The sequence below is a fragment of the Panthera pardus genome, unplaced genomic scaffold, assembly GCF_024362965.1.
Source record: "Panthera pardus isolate Hobbes unplaced genomic scaffold, ASM2436296v1 HiC_scaffold_11, whole genome shotgun sequence".
Lineage (NCBI taxonomy): Eukaryota > Metazoa > Chordata > Mammalia > Carnivora > Felidae > Panthera > Panthera pardus.
In genome coordinates, this window is record NW_026526666.1 from 69,824,543 (window position 1) to 69,841,387 (window position 16,845).

General features: G+C 44.7%; 1 protein-coding gene across 8 annotated transcripts in view; it reads left to right on the forward strand.

Annotated features, from left to right (window-relative positions):
- Positions 1-318: 318 nt before the first annotated feature.
- The window catches only part of MKNK1 (MAPK interacting serine/threonine kinase 1), a 40,833-nt gene continuing 24,306 nt past the window's right edge, over positions 319-16,845 (forward strand). The window contains exons 1-4 of one of the 8 annotated variants that reach the window (XM_019449421.2): positions 319-395; positions 9,803-9,969; positions 15,225-15,279; positions 16,237-16,343. In XM_019449421.2, coding sequence (XP_019304966.1) covers positions 16,328-16,343 — 16 coding nt within the window. In that variant the 5' untranslated portion in view covers positions 319-395; positions 9,803-9,969; positions 15,225-15,279; positions 16,237-16,327. Of the gene's footprint in view, positions 454-9,802; positions 9,970-15,224; positions 15,280-16,236; positions 16,344-16,845 lie in introns of those variants that run through there. The other 7 variants (XM_019449427.2, XM_019449419.2, XM_019449422.2 and 4 more) reach the window with 7 other exon arrangements.

Genomic DNA, 16,845 nt, shown 5'->3' on the forward strand with positions numbered 1-16,845 from the left:
GTCTTCAGAAATTTTACAGAATCAGCCCTCGTTTTAGAAAAGACTGGCAGCATTTCCCCACATGCAATAGGCACTTTAAAAATTCCATCCTGGCACACAGAAGCTCCCGGTGAATGTTAATTACACCAGCCGCTTGCCTGGCCGCGTCCCTCCTGTCGCTTCCTTGACTTCCCGACCTTCACTCCGAAAAAAATTTGTCAAAGGAGCTAAGCCCCACCCCCTGCCCCGGCAATCTCTACACCCCTCTCCCTCACTTGGTCTCAATTTACTTAGCTCGCTCCCACCCTTTCCCGGGGAGTAGCCATCAGGGCGCACGCGCAGCTCCGCCCCTCTCTGGTCGGGCCCGCCCCTCGGCTCTAGTACCGCCTCTTCCGCGTTCTCGGAGCGACCTGCAGGTGGGTGCGCGCGACCGGTCCCGCAGAGAGTCAGCTGAGGTAAAGCCGCCCCAGCGAGGTATCCCTCCGAGCAAAATGGGGCGGGGGTCTGTGAAGGAGTCGGTGTGCCTGGGACAGGGCAGACGGGGCCTTCAGAGCGGCCCGAGGTCACGATCCGATCGTGCTGTGAAGGGAATGTTGAGGGGACGCTTGTTTAGGGCTCTCTTCAGGGACCGCGTCTGTGACCTGGCGGGGTACCGTCTGTGGCGAGCCCAGGACGCAGCGTGTGTCCCCGGTCGGGGCTCCGCCGGTGCCTGGGGTCAAGATTAGATTGACAGGTGTCCGAGGTCGGAGCTCAGTCAGTGGCCAGTTTGAAACTCAGCCCCTACCCTGCTGTATGGCTGGGCTCAAGGCGCAGGCAGTCCAACATCACGAATAGATTTTCACGTGAGGAGTTTATTCCGTGTGTGTCCTACCTTATTTTAAAGTTAGCTGTTTTCATCTAAAAGCTCTTGACATGTGTGGGTCGCTGTACAGTGAGGGGAGATGATGTCAGGAGTAATCTCTTCTTCGGGATTTCCAGGCTACCGTCAGGTGGTCAGTAGCAGATCAGAGCCCAGCGCAGGTGACACGAATAAAATGTTGGAAGTGCTTGATTTTGGGTTAGGTAGTCCTGGGTTCACATTTCACACCTGCCACTTCCTAGCTGTGCGTTCTTGGGTCATTTCCCCTCTCAGAGCTGTGGTTTCTCTGGTATAAAAAGGGCATAATACATATGGTCATTGTGAAGGTTGACTAGGATTACATGTGTCACTCAGGATGGCACCTATCACAGAATGGGTGCTGAATACATGGTAGCTGTGATTTCTAGGAACTAGGTCATTTTGGAGGGGAGAACTTTAGAGAGGCCCCAGGGGAAGAGTTGAGGTCACCTAGGTCTTGAACCCTCACTGGACTTTGTAGATGGAACTGACTTGTAGGATGAGAAGGGAACTGATGCTTATTGACCGTGGCTTACGTGCCAAGCAGCGCCCTGGGCAGTTGATGTATATTGTCGCTCTAGATCCTCAGCCATCCGCCTGCAGCTTTCAGCCCTACTATCCTTTGCTTCAGCCCCTCTAAAAAGGGCCAGGCTGGAAGTGATGTAAAGAGGAGACTCGGGGTTGGATGTTCATGTGGAGCCAGACCAGTTCAAGACTTTGTCCCCTTCCCCAATTTCTCCCACCTCAGCTCTTCCCTTTGTGTGATCCCAGAGTTAATTGTGTTCTTGACTTCGGGGAGCCTTTACTCTAGTGCTGTAGCAGATTTTGATGGTTAGAAGGCCTGGCAAGAGAGCACCTCTTAAACTTAGATTGCATGAAGCTGAACCATGGCAGAGAGAAGTTCTGTGAACAGGACCTGTTGGATTCTAGCATATGCTTAGGAAGTGTATATGGCCTCCTGTTATGGGGTCCCATAGTAATCTAGTAATGTGGTTCTTTTTGCATCCTCTTCATGGGTGCCCATGTGATCTTTCTAAGACAATGTTCTCATCATGTTATGTCTCTGCTCAGAAACCTTGGCCGGCTTCATTGCTTACTATATAAAGTCTGGACTCCTCAGCTGCATAGACAGTTCTCCCCTCCCCGCCCTATAATCTGTTCCCAAACCTATCTCCTGCCCTGTTTCCCTATGTTCTCCCAAAACTGCACCCATGCCCCAGTCAAAATAAACTAGTTTTTGTTGCTTAAATACTCCCTGTATGTTTCTTTGCTTGCACTCTCTTCCTGGCATTCCCTCCTCCTTTCTTGTCTTTCAAGGCTTGTCTCATGTGACCTTCTCAGCAACTTCCCCTTGCTGGATTAGTTGCCCCCCTTCCCATCTTCTATAGCAGGGGCTGAACCTCGAATATAGCTCTGATTACTGTCTACCTTGGGGTATATCACCTCATGTGTACCCTGAGTACACTGGTAGTAAGGGACCATGTCTGTTTCATCCCTCCTCTTCCTGACACATAGTAGGCCTTTGCAGTGTTTGTGGTTGAGTGAGTCATTGACATTTTTTATGTACTCGCTTTGGTCTTTGTTTTATGAGCTTTCAGGTTCAGAGTGGGCCTTTGTGTTTTTCCTTCTCTTTGTGCTAAGGAGAGCCCTTGTTTAGATTGATGATGCCCTAATTTACAGGCATCAAAGGGAAGAAAGTGCAGGAATTCTGTACAAGGCAGGATTCTTCATTGATATTATTGTTCTCTTGCCTTTGGTGTGAATTTTGTTGGAAGGGAGGTGGTGCTCTGTTCAAGGACCTGAAATGAGTATGATATAGATCATGCAGGGGAAGGCTCACAGGTGGTTTATTAATCTGTTGTCCTGCCTTTGGCCTTGGCATTGTCCCTGGCCCTTTCCATCTGGGAACGAGCTGCTACAAATCCACGTTTTTCCTTGCCAACAGCTTGAGCACATGGAACAGAAGACTCCTTGATGATCATAGAAAAATACACATCACTGAAGATAGAGGCGTTTGGGAACCATCTGGTTCTACCTCTGATTTTACAGATGAGGAGAGGCCCCAAGAGGGGAAGGACTTGATCAAGACTGCACAAGGAATCAGTCAGTGGCAGAGATAGTACTAAAAGTGAAAGTACTGACTCTGTTTTTTTCAGTCCACCGACCTTGTTAATATAATATCTAACATTTATTGAGCACTTACTATGTGGTGGATACTATTTTAATGCTTTATATGTAACACCTTAAAACTCTGTTTATAGACTTGGAAACTGAGGCAGATGGAAATCATTCAGATCTACTTTCTGATTCCACAACTCTGGTTTTTAATATGGTGGAAATGGCAGTCCTCTCCTAACCAATGAGATAGAATGGTTCTCCAAAGAGTTTGCTCGCAGATCCCCCTACCTCTGTGAGTAAGAGATGTCCTCCCAACAATGTATCCCTATAACCTGGGGAGATGTCTTAAGAGGAATCCAGAGTGTATTGAAAGAATGGATGAAAAAAGTGAAGCAAGCCAATGAGTATTAGTTTATCATGTTTATCAAGTCAAGTAGTAAATGCAAAGTTTTAGAATAAACTCAGTCCAGGATCTTTCTGTAAAGATTCCCAGTCAAGGATGGCAAGATTCAATTTAATGAACACATATTGAGCTCTTGCTATGTACAAAACCCTGGTATTGAGAAATATACACAGAGGAAAACAACACATTTCCTGCCCTTCTGTAAGTAATTGTCTTCTCAGAGCCTTCTCCCTCCAGTGTAGTTGGGAAGATAGATAAGTACATAAATAACTGAAATCAGACTGACTGTGGTAAATATAGTAAGGAATGTAAACAAAGTGGGAGTTTGGGAAAAGGAGAAATCAATCCCAACATGACCAAAGGGGGTCTAGAGAAGGATTCTTGAAGGTGGAAATTTATGCTGGGCTTTGGAGGAAGTTCATTCCTATGAGAAGCTTCAGTTTGAGCACTGGTCTAGAGATGGAAATGAACAGAGGTGTGTGTGTGTGTGTGTGTGTGTGTGTGTGTGTGTGTGTGTGTGTTGGAGGAGAGGAGTGGAATGGGTAAGGAGAGGAAATAAGCTGAAATGATGGATTGTGGCCAAAATGTAGAAGGAAGTTGGGAGAAGAACATTAACATTTATTGAAGGTCTGCTCTGCATTATGGCTTGCAATATGTTAGGTGCTTTACACACTGTAATTTATTTAATCCTCACAATCCTATAATGTGGGGATATTTATCCCCAATTTAAAGATGAAGAAGCCAGACCTCAGAATGATTAAAGTGACTTGCCCAAGGTCAGGTAGCTCGTAAGTGTCAGAGCTTGGTCCAAACCGATGAGTGTTGGATTTCAAACACCTATGTTCTTTCCAGTATGCTGCAAGGCTCCTAATGCCATGACTAGGGTTCTGTTTCCTCTGGTTGCATAATGGAGGCTAGTCTGGAGCAAAGAATGTCCCAGAAGGAGGACATCAATGAGGAGTCTGTTGGAATAGTCTAGTTCAGGCTTAAACTGTGAATCACCAGCCTAATATGGAAGCTGCCTGGTCCAGGTCTGCTGCTGTAGCACCATAAACCAAGCATGTTGCCGTCCTTTGCTAGTAGAATCTCAGAATCAGTTTAGAGAGGCTGCTGGCACCCTTACATTTCAGGCCTAAGTTCTAATGTGAGATTCGCAGGTTATTACAGAAGTGTCTGGGGAAGGAACCCATTTGGCAGAGACTGTTCCTTCATTTTCTCACCCTTACATTGAACAAGAATCTGTAGTGGAGGAAATAGGACTAACTCAGAGTCACTAGGCTGGTCTTAGTTTTGCTCATTATCATCTGTGAGGCCTTGATCTCAGCTTCTTCCTCTGTAATATTGGATCTGTTTGGGTTCACTTCTGAGATCTCTTCTCTTGCTAATGTCATGTGTTGCTTTGCCCTTCCTGGGTTGGGGTAGTATAAAGAAGTGGCCGAGTTGGGGCGCCTGGGTGGCTCAGTCGGTTAAGCGTCAGACTCTTGATTTCGGCTCAGGTCATGATCTCACAGTTTGTGGGATTGAGCCCCACATCGGGCTCTGTGCTGACAGCAGGGAGCCTGCTTAGGATTCTCTCTCTCCCTCTCTCTCTCTGCACCTGCCTTCCCCCTATCTCAAAATAAATAAATAAACTTTAAAAGAAGTGGCTGAGAATATGCACCTGGATTCCCAGAGATTAGGCTTTAAATTCCAGCCTCTCATGCTTCTTCTGGTTGCCAGTAGCTAGGTGTATAGACTCCAGAGTTGGACTGACTAGGTTTGAGTCCTGGCTCTATCACTTGCTAACTGTGTGACTGGGGGAAGTTATTTAACCTTCCCGGGTCTCAGTGTCTTCATCTGTAAATTGGGGATACAAATATTATCCACCTCATAGGGTTGTTATGAGGATTGAGATAACTCATTTCAAACACTTAGCACAGTGCCCAGCATATAGTAGGTGCTCAATGAATGTCAGCTTTAATACTAATCATATTAACAATTATTATCAATGTCTAGTTAGCTATTCTTTTTATAGAAAGTATATTTATTAGGGCCATTTTTCCTATGGTCTTACTCTGACATTGTTGCCTTCTCTTTCTTTCCATTGCCTCATCAGGAAACTTTGAAATAATAGATAGTTCTATCACAGAGCTGCAAAGTGTAACATGACAGAAAATGCCTATAGGAAGAGGGTCAGGTAAAAGTCAGTGGCTCATTAGAAAATCTCACCTGACTTGTGGTTTCACCACCTCTGTCACGATAAACAGGAACAGAGCAGCATACTTATTCCCTTTTGCACAGCCTTCAACAAAAGTGCCAAGTAAGACCCCTCCAATTCACTTGCCAAAAAGTACAATAACAGTATCTCTGGAAAAGTAGTACGTAATTTGGTTCTTCTTTCTCTCCAGTTTAAACCCCTTTGACCTTAACTTAAGCCACTTCATCTTGTTCCATTGTCCATAAATATGGAGAATTTCCTTCTGATTTTAAAGGCAGGATGAGATCAAGATTTTCTCATGAGAACCTTTTGTGTACTTAAAGCCAGAATCGAGTTAGGCCTCCTCTCCTCTTCTCTAGGTTAAGCAGCCTTGGTTTCTTTTACCTCGGTCTTAAAACCTATTTTCCGTTGCTTGGATCACATTGGTCATGCTTCTTTTCCTTCTTTTTGGTTTTTCTATTTCTTGGCAGTGACCCAGACTGCTTAGTCTGCTAATAAGAGTCCAACTAAAACAGTTTAAGGGAAGAATAACTTCAGGTGTTTTCATTCAGTCATGAACATTTATGGAGTGTTTGCCCCATGCCAGGCCCTGTGCTAGGTGTAGGGTACCCAGAGAGGAATTAGACATAGTCTTCACCCTGTCCTTAGCTCACAGTCTAAGGGGAGGTGTACAATTAAATGTTACAGATGCCGTGATTAGATTATGCACAAGTGTGGAGAGCTGGAAATTGTTGAGGGCCATTAGGTAGAAACAGATCATCCATTTTGCCTGGACTGTAGGTCAAAATTTTTGTAGAGGAGTGGTAGGACACAATGCAGGAGTGGTAGTCTGAAGCAAGGTTGTGGAGGCCCTGAGTGACAGCACAGGAGCTTGGTTATTCCAGCGATGGTGGATACCCATTAGACGTGTTGCAGCAAGGAAGTAACAGGCTCATATTTGGGGTTTTGGACCAAGCACAGAGATAACACAAGCTTTAGTCTTATTGGTCCTCCATGGATGTTTTCATATTACTTGAAAGTAATATGATGGATCCCTTGTTTGTAGACTGGCTTTTTTGCTCTAAAACTTCTTTAGGAAAATTAGTTCTTAACTCTGGAAAAATTTCATTCCTTATACAGGCAGGAAGTTTGTGAGGAATTGATAGAGAATTGGGTGACCATCCTATATAAGACTCAGTGGCAAGCCGATGTGTGTAGGTATGGTCTGACCACATTCACCCTTTCCCAGCCCTATCCCAGGCAGAGGTCCAGGAAGGAGGAGAGGGCTCCAGAGCTCATCAGGGTATTTGGTAAGCCATGCTGAGAAGAGTCAGGCAGTGTGAGAGACAGAAGTTCTTTCTGAGGAGGAAAAGAGGCCCAGAGGAATTTGAAATGGTGCCAGAAGGAATCAGGGCCAACCAGGCACTTAGAATCCTGGGTCATGAATCTGAAAACCTCCAAATTCTATCTCTCTGCGTTTGTACTTTGCTATCAGTTTATTCCTTCTGGCTGCACAGTTGTGGTTTACAGAGTGCTGTCCAGGGCCACAGCTAATCTGGGGAAGCCTTATCTCAAGCTAGAGTCATATCTGCTATTTATGGAGTGCCTACTTTGTGCCAGCCATTGTGCCATGAACTTGAAATACATTAACTTATTGAATTCTCACAACAAGCCTGCAGCGTAAGTATTCTTGCCCCCACTTTATAGATGATGACAGTGAAGCAGTACGGTTAAGTATTATTTCCAAGACAACCTCATTAGTCAATGCGAAAGCCAGAATCTCAATCTAGGCCCTAATGGCTCGAAAGCCCATGTACTTCCTACCTCCCCAGCCCTTGAGTAGTTCCAGACAGCAGAATAACACAAAATCCATAAAGGAATTCTGAAGATTGTTTTTACTATAAACCTACTAGAGGTAGGAATGAACAGAGGTGTGTGTGTGTGTGTGTATGTGTGTGTGTGTGTGTGTGTGTGTGTGTGTATTGAGGGGAGGGGAAAGTAAACTGGGTTGGCAAACTCTGGCCTACAGGTCGTATCTGGCTCACCACCACTTTTGTGTGGACTAAAGAATACTTCTTACATTTTTAAATGGTTGGGGAAAAAAATTCAAGAGAAGATTAATATTTGTGATGGGAAAATTATATAAAATCCAAATTTCAGCATCCGTAAATAAGGCTTCGCAAAAGTAGAGCCACAGTTGTTTATTTACATATTGTCTATGGCTGCTTTCACTCTACAAAGGCAAAATTAAGTAGTCACAACAAAGACCATGTAACACAGAAAGCCTAAAATATTTACTATCTGGTTCTTTGTGGAAAAAAATGGCGAGGCTCCTGGATGGCTCAGTCAGTTAACCATCCGATTTAGGCTCAGGTCATGATCTCACAGTTCATGAGTTCAAGCCCTGCATCGAGCTCTATGCTGACAGCTCAGGGCTTGGAGTCTGCTTCAGATTCTGTGTCTCCCTCTCTGTCTCTCTGCCCCTCCTCCACCTGTGCATGCTCTCTCTCTCTCTCAAAAATAAAAAATAAACATTTTTTAAAAATTGGCCAAGTCCTACTATAAGCAACAAGAAGCAACCAATGGCAAGACTAAAGACAAAGAGTTGAAGTTCAAAGATGGTCAAGGTTGTCCCTGGAGGTGTGGCTGTAAGGAGAGGGAGTGTAACCTGAGCTGCTTTGGGCCCTGGAAATAGTTTTATTGGGCCAAAGAGATTTGTTGGGGAATAAAAAGTACAGTAGGAAGGATAATTGTATGTGCCAACATTCTCTCTTGGACAATAAAGAAGTATTTTATGGATGAAGTAACTTGGATATTTACTAGAGCCCTTTTTTGTGCCAGATACTCTGTTAGATACTAGAAATACAAAGATGAAAAAGGGGTGTCACTGCCTTTGAGGAGCTTATGGCCTAGTGGGCAAGCCACACATGCATGTGAATAGCAGCTCTGTGTATTATCATAGCATGCCATGGATTTGATGAAATGCTGGATGAAGTAAAAAAGAGCCAGGGACTGCTGTACTTTGTGGAACCACTTTCAGTAATTCATGAGAGGTCCTGAAGGATGAATAGATGTTCTTTTCAAGAAGCAACGTACCAGGCTGAGAGAAAGCCTGACCATGTGAGTATTTGGAGCAAGGAGGTTAGAGGAGAAAGAGACATCAGAAATTACATAGAGCGCCCGGGTGGCTCAGTCGGTTAAGCGTCCAACTTCATCTCAGGTCACGATCTCGCGGTCCGTGAGTTGGAGCCCCGCGTCGGGCTCTGGGCTGATGGCTCAGAGCCTGGAGCCTGCTTCGGATTCTGTGTCTCCCTCTCTCTCTGACCCTCCCCCATTCATGCTGTCTCTCTCTGTCTCAAAAATAAATAAATGTTAAAAACAAAAAAAAAAGAAATGATTTAGAAACATTCTGTGGGTGGGCAGCTGACAGGGTGAGATAATCTGATAGAGAAGAAGGGAAAGGAGGAAGGATGGGGGTTGGGACAAGTCCTTTTTGGGACACGTGATTTGAGGTAATGGTGAAACATATCCGGCTTCCAGTTTAAAAATCATTTTAGAAATGTTAGCACAGGGGCTCAGAATTCAGATTTAAACTGCATGGTCAGAGCTTTTCCACTGGGAAAAAAGGGAAGTAGGGACTCATTTTGTAGAGAAATTGACAAATCAGCTTTGATACAGGATAACTAGAGCCGCGAGTTTGAAAATAGCAGTGGACATGTAGAAAATGACATCAGATGGAAAACTAGCAATAATTATGCATTGGGCATAAAACCTTGCTCGTGTTTATACCACCTGCTGCTCTCGGCATCTACTCTTACCTTTTCTGGCTCCACTGCCTGCTGCCTGTGAGACCTAGACCTGGCCACTAAGAGATAGAGCCAGAACTCATTCATCCCTAAAAACATGGACGACAGAGAAGTGTCAGCTTTTACCTTCTGCGAGATGCTCTTCGGCGACCAGAGCTGTCCAGAACCGTCATCCAGGCCTAGGTCTGGACTCCCACAGTGGAAACAGAATCTGACAACTTTTATTCAGACCCTTGTTAAATCTCCAAATGCTTGGTGTCAACATTTTCAAACACTCAAATGTCTAATTTTCCCACAGATGGGAAATCTGTGATGGCCTTGTGTATATCTACTTACTAGTATAACACATAGGTTTGGGGGAACATGTAGAGTGAGCCTTATCTTCTTTAGTCATTTTAAAGAAGTCAGACTTTTATATCTTTTCTATTTCTGCTTTTTTAAAGATTTTCATGCCAGGTGAAGCAAAAGCCAGTGAAGAACTGAAGAATGCTACCCTCCAGAGGCAATTAAAATGCTGCAGTAGCTGGTAGACAGCGGCCCTCTGTCAGGAGCATTATTTCATTATTTCATCTCAGTTTACAGAGGATTTACTTCTCAGAAGTTGGGCAAGGTAAGACGGATGCACATTTCACTTAACCTTTTAGATTGCTTCGGGCGGAAATTACCTGATACTTCCAGAGGGAAGGGTGGGTCAGAGATTTCAGTATTCAGGGGGCAGCGAGGATTAACTGGGTTGCCTGGCATGCCTAAAACAGTTACTTAGTAGGGACGAGCACATTTCTACCAGAATACAATGGCCGAGAAGGTCACAAGGAAAACCACACAGTAAGTAAAACATATTTATTTACTTATAAAAGTAAAACAACTGTACCATAAATAACAAAATCCAATAAAACAGAGGTATGAAAAGTAAAGTTCTGTACCCACCCAATTTCATTCTCTTAAAGTAACCGTTGTTAATAATGGCTTGAGATGTATCTTTTGGGGTTATTTATTTTTATTTTTATTTTTTTACTGCATAATATTTGTGACATATGATGCTACTCTGAAGTGTTCTTTTTTTTTTTTTTTTTTTTTTTTTAATGTTTTATTTATTTTTGAGAGCAAGAGCTCGAGCAGGGGAGGAGCAGAGAGAGAGGGAGACAGAAGATCCGAAGCAGGCTCTGCACTGAGAGCAGTGAGCCTGATGCGGGGCTCAAACTCACAAACTGTGAGATCATGACCTGAGCCAAAATCAGACGCTCAACCACCTGAGCCACCCACGTGCCCCTGAAGTGTTCTTGAATACCTGCGGCTTCATCATGCCTGGCAGATTATAAATAATGCCTGTGTTGTAGATTGGGTCAGATGAGGGTTGGCTGAGAATAATTTTAGTCTGATCTGTGAGCTTTTTACTCCTTTGCTGCCATGTGTCACCCTTATTTATCTGAAGCTTCCCAGTGGCCTTCCCCATTCCCAACCAGCAACCCTTCCTGAATTCTCCCCTTCTTTGGTGGTACCACTGCTCTTAGGGTTACCTGACTTTAGTTAATAAACATAGCTTCATAAACATATACTGCGGTCCTCCTCTGTGCTGGATCCCTGCTGGGCAGTGGGGACAGAGAGAAAATAGGCCCCATCCCATCCTTCAAAGGGTAGTCATCTTGGACTCCTCCACCATCTCCAGTCGCTTGGCAGGACTAGGACCAGTTCTGCCTGTGCGGCTTCATCCCCTCGCCTCTTTCTCCCATTCTGTCCCTGCCTCGGTCACAGGCTTTCCTTGCCCTCCTGCCTATTGCGGCGGCCTCTCTCTACTCTCCCAGACTCAGTCTAGCCTCCAGTCTGTTCTGCATATCACAGCCAGTTTCATAGCCCAGTCCCTCCCCACTGCCTAGAATGGTGGTTCACAAGTGTGCTCTGCTGACCTTGGGTGTCTTTGAAACCTTTTCAGGGTATCTACAAGGTCAAAACTGTTTTCAGAATAGCACTAAGATGTTATTTGTTGTTGCAAAGCAACGGTGTGTAGAACTGCTAGTGTGTGAGCATGAGTCCAGGCAGCGGCACAAAGATGTGCTAGCAGCCTCTGTACTCCTCACTGCTACACTCCCAGCTTCTTACAAAATGCCATTTTCACTTAAGAATGTCCTGATGAAGCAATAAAAAGTATTAATTTTAGTGAATCTCAGCCCTGGAGTACACATCTTTTTTTATTCTGGGTGACAGAATGGAAACGCTCACAAAGCACTTCTGTACATGCTGACGTACCCGGGTTGTCTCAAGGCAAAGCGCCTGTGGGATTGTTTGCATTACAAGCTGAACTCTTCATTTTTACTTGAAAGAAGGACTGAGGCTTGAGGAGGCTGCAAAGTAGATAGGGAACTTGGAGGGTCTCGCTGGCCACGTTAATAAGCCCGCGTGATCTGACTTCAGCCTGCCCTTTTCAGCTTTTTATACTAACCTGCTCACCCAAATCCAGTCCTTCACTCCTGCTTGCTCTTTCTAAAGCACACACTCCCTTTACCCGCTCTACCCTTCCTCTGATCATTCCTTCCACCAGGAGATGCAGTGACAGCTCTGAAGAGTGCTTGTGATCCCAGAGTCAAAACAGAGGAAGAAGATGGGCCTGACTCCAGACCCTTTGCCTCTGGGAATCTTGCTGTCACAGCCCTGTTGGGGGCCTGTTGTGAATGACCACCCTGCTGGCACCGGGGTGGGGGGGTGGGGGGGTGGGTGGGGGGGGCTCACACTGCCCACTTCCACAGCAGTTGAATGAGAATCTGCAGTCTGCCTAATGCTGGCCAGCCTTGCAGCACACAGCACTCTTGGGAAAAACCTATGAACTACCCTAGCCCCTTGGAATCACACTCCCAGACTGTCATCTGAGTGAGATGATTTCACAGGTGGCTCCTTTCATCTGTCATGCGTTAAATTTGACTAGCTTCTGTTGGAGTGTACTTTTCCTTGACCTTGTCCCCTACACAGTAATGATCCATCAGAAACGAAATCAACCAACTAATAGGTCAGGTGGAAGAAGAACGTAGCTGTGTACCTGATACCCGAACTGCCATGAAATAACGTGGTTGGACTGGTTTGTAGCTCATCCTCCATAATATGCGGAAGCATAAAATGCAAAGTTATCTCCAAGTAAGACAGAGAAACTTATGATAAATCAGATTTCTGATTAATATAATAATGTGGCAGTAATGCTTTTGTATTTATGTAAGCTAGTGCAGGGCTGCCCAGCCTTTTTGACATCATAGCACACACAGAAAATGATATTGTTCAGCCCGGTGAGGGGATCAATACCTCATTCACAGCACATCAGTAGGGAAGCTCTGTGCTAAGGTTTCTTTTTTTTTTTTTTTTTTTAAGGTTTCTAAATAAAAGCATTCTTATTGATGCCTGGCTAACTTTACCCTCCTGCCTTTCAGCATTAATGTTTAAATATAATATTAATAATATTTAATATATGAAGTAATATTAAATATGCTTATAATAATGTAATAATGTAAAAAGCTTGACTTTTAAGCCAGTCCATCTAGATTTAAATCCTAGCTCTGCCACTTACTTAGCTACGTGACGATGGGCAAATTAATTACTTAATCTCTTTGTAGCTCAATTTCTTCATCTGTAAAATGTAGATAATAATTATACTTATCTCCTCCAGTTGTGAAGATGAAATAAGTTAGGATATGTAAAATGCGGTGTTTGTAAAATACTTGGGACGTTGCCTGGCATATGAAGAGCACCACATAAGTGTGCCTGCTGTCACTAATCATTGTGTGCACCATGGCTGCGAGTACTACTCCTTCAGGGACGTCAGCGTCCTGGGCTCCAGCTCCCCAGACCCATCCTCGGTGCCTGCTCCTCGGCCACACATGTGTCAGTCTTAGCTCTTCCTTAAGAGTGCCCACCCCCTTCCTTTCATTTCCTCCGGTCTCCATTGTTTGGGGACCTCCACCAGCTGGTGACTGAGAAGGCATCACTACAAATAATTGTACTCATCACCTTGTTCTCACCACTGTTCCTTCTCTGGAAAGCCCTTGTGACTGAGGCAAATAACTCTCACAGGGTGGGAAGAGGAGTGAACCATAGTCTTTGAAGAGAACTCTCAAGTACTTGGGAGAGGAGTGTGAGCTAAATTTGCCGAGCTGAGTTAGCCAGCAAAGTCGTGTTCTTAGCGGGGAAATGATCTCCTTTGGTATCACACAGCAGATGCAGGAGCTGGTCGGTTCTCTGAAGTTTCTGTCAAAACATGGAGAACAGATATGGTGATTTGGGGGACAGTTTGGAGAAATGACAGTTCTTTCAGAGGCAGGCCTTGGGGTCACCTGTGGGGAGAACTGTGGATGATGGGTACTTGCCTGTCAGGAACATCTGTTGCTGTTGCAGTCCCACCCAGGTGAATCTCCTCAGTGCCTCCTCAGCTGCTCCGGGAGTTCTGATTTGCCCTGACCAGCCATAATGCTTCTCTTCAGGCTTAGCACATGTTCTTTGTCTGTCTCTCTCCCCAGGCCCACCCTGGCCAGTTCCCATTTATCCCCCAGATGTCAGCTTAGCTGTTCCTTCCTCTAGTTACCAAGCTGAGTTTGATGACTGTCTTCTGCTCCACAGCACCTGCTACTTGCTGTCACATAGCACCTGTCCCACTCTACTGAAATTGTTTTATACACCAGTGGATTTAAATTCCTAAGGGCAGAGACCGTGTCTTTTCTTGTATTCTCACTGCCTAGCACTGGACAATCTGTAGGTACCCAGTAAATATGGTAGTTGCCGAATGAGTAAGTCAGCAGTGCTCTTATGTTGTGTCTTCTTTGACCCTCACACAGCCTGGTGGTGCAGGCAGCCCGGGCCTTACTCTGACCTTTTTTGTTACATGAAGAAACGGATACTTAGGGAAGCCAAGCAAGCTACCAGAGTGCACACAGTGCTGGAGAGCCAGGATTGAGACTGGTATCTCTCAGGCTCAAATGCTCATTGCATCATATTGTCATATTGGTTTTTACAGAATTTTTCCTTTTAAAAAAATTAGCATTTAAAAAAGATAAAAATTAAAATAGTGTTCTATGTTGTTTTCCAGTATTATAAAAATAACATCTTCAGGGCACCGATATTCCTGAAATGTTTTTTCCTCGCTGAATGTTGAATTTCAATACAGAGAAATCTACATACATTTTTAAATATTGTATGATCAGATTCTAAGTTGCAATTTGTGTCGGAGAAAATTTATTGTGTATTTTATTGAAAATAAAACTTGGCCAAAACAATAAGAGCATTAAAAAGTAACACGTTTCATTATATACAATTTGGAAAATGCTGAAAAATATAAAGCAGAAAATAAAAATCACCCTATCACACAGAGAAAACTACTATATAGATTAGAAACATCCTGGACTCGAAAGGTAGCACTGAGTTTGAACCCGCTAAACCGCTAACTAGATGTTTGATGTTTGGTAGATCGTTTAACCTCTGAGCCTCAGTTTTCCTCACCTAAAATATGGCAAAGTATTTACCTCGTGGGATTATTGTAAGAATTGGAATTATTGTAATGTATGTAAAATACCTAGCATGGTGCCTGGCACATACTAAGCACCTTTTCAAATTTTAGTAGTGTTAACATTTTTATGTATTTCTGTCTGGTATTTCCATACACGTGTGCCCACACAGATTTACCAAGTGTGTCATTGGGTCATCACAGGGTTGCTGGAAAGGGCAGGTGTTATTTTAAAACCTACCCCACTGATGAGGAAACTGGGGCTCTAAGAGGCAGAGTAGCTTGGCATAACCTTGGTGGTGTGTCTGGTAATCTCTGAGTCAGGACTCTCACCTTGGTCTCCTGATACCAAGCTCACGTCCTTCCCTGTCAACACTGTGCTTCCCCTCCAGCTCCAGCTCCACCAGTACACAAATGGTAGACCACCGAGCTCTGACCAAGAGGAAGGTAAGGGCTGGAGGCAGTGGAAGTACTGGGAACCTACACACCAGCTGGGGTCTGTCTGAAAACTTAAAGGAAGTACTCACTTTCTCCTCTAAAATAACACATTGCCCAATCCTATAGCAGGCACTAGACTTCTGGCTAGGATCTCCTGGGTCATGGGGCTTTTTCTTAGAAGGACTTTGTCGGAGAACTCATAGAACTGAATAGCCTTACACTGCATTGTCTGTAGGGAGAGGTGTACTCACATTTCTTTCAGCGCGTGTCCTTGTTACTTGTACCTTGTTACAGGTGACATGCACGCACCTGACATTAAGAGTGTGCATTGTTTCATATCATTTCACTTCAGAGCACATTTTCTGATACTTCATGGGTATCTGATGCTGTGCCGCGGCTTATAGGAGATGCAGAGATGAACAGGCAACAGTCCTGGCCTGTAGGAACACTAGAGAGAGCTCAAGGCTGTCAGTGCTCAGCACCAAATTCTGTCAGCGCTCTAGTAGAACTTCTAGCGGGGTGTTTGGGAGCAGAGGAGGAGCACTATTAGTTCTATGCAATAATACCATCTGTTTGCCTGGTGCCTAACTGATTTCCAAAGTGTTTGTACAAACTGAACTCATTCAAAGGGGCACAGCCTTCTGAGCTGGGTTTTGGTGGCTGAGAGGACGTCGTGGGCCAAGGGAAGGAGGTGAGCCAGGGACCAGTGTGATTGTGGAGCCTTACGCCTTGAGGAAGCTTTCATCAAATGATTGTGCAATTAATAAATTAAGGACCCACAGCCCCCGCTAGTGGACCATGATAAAACAGAGTTTATGGACAGGCTCCAGATGGGGACCTATCAACCCCTTGGTAAGATTAGGACACCTCCCCCCTCCCTGTGTAAACAGGGAAGTTAAGCATGTTTTGTTTTGTTGTGTTTTGTTTTTTTACTTCACTGTCTTCCTACATTTTTTTTCTTCCTAGTTTCAAAAACAACTCTCCTTCAACAAGTTCTGTTTCCAAGGAAAGTGTTAACCATTTGTCCCTTCTGGCGTACCCTCTTCCATTGAAATCCATGCAGAATAGTCCAGGTACTCTATCTTTTTGTGTGTGAAGCCATAAAATCTAATATTGAGTATGTGGCGGTGCTCAGAGGTATGATTCTTCCACAAGAGGCTCCCTCAGCCCTGCTGTGGTAAAAACCAAGTATAAATTGCCGCTAACAGGGTTTTCTAGCTAGAGTCGTAAGTATGTCTGAGCATCCCCTGTGAATTATAATGCTGCCAGCTCTCTTGCTGCTCCTCTGCATTGCCTGCCTTTTGGCTGTTTTGCTTGTCCTCAGGCCCTCCATCAGAGTGCAGGCAGGGGAAGGAGACAGAAGTGAATCCAAAGTCAGTCCGCTCTGCGTTTGCCTCGCAGCACCGATGAGAACATAGATGGGGACAAGGACTGACACAGGACTGCACACAAGGGCAGGGTGAGAGGGACAGTGGTCCCTCCTCCTCTGCCTGCTGTCCCCATGGCCAGTGCCCCTCCCTGGGCTCCTGAAGAGCCCCCTGTGTTTCATTTCTGTAGAATTTCTCACTGCGTTGG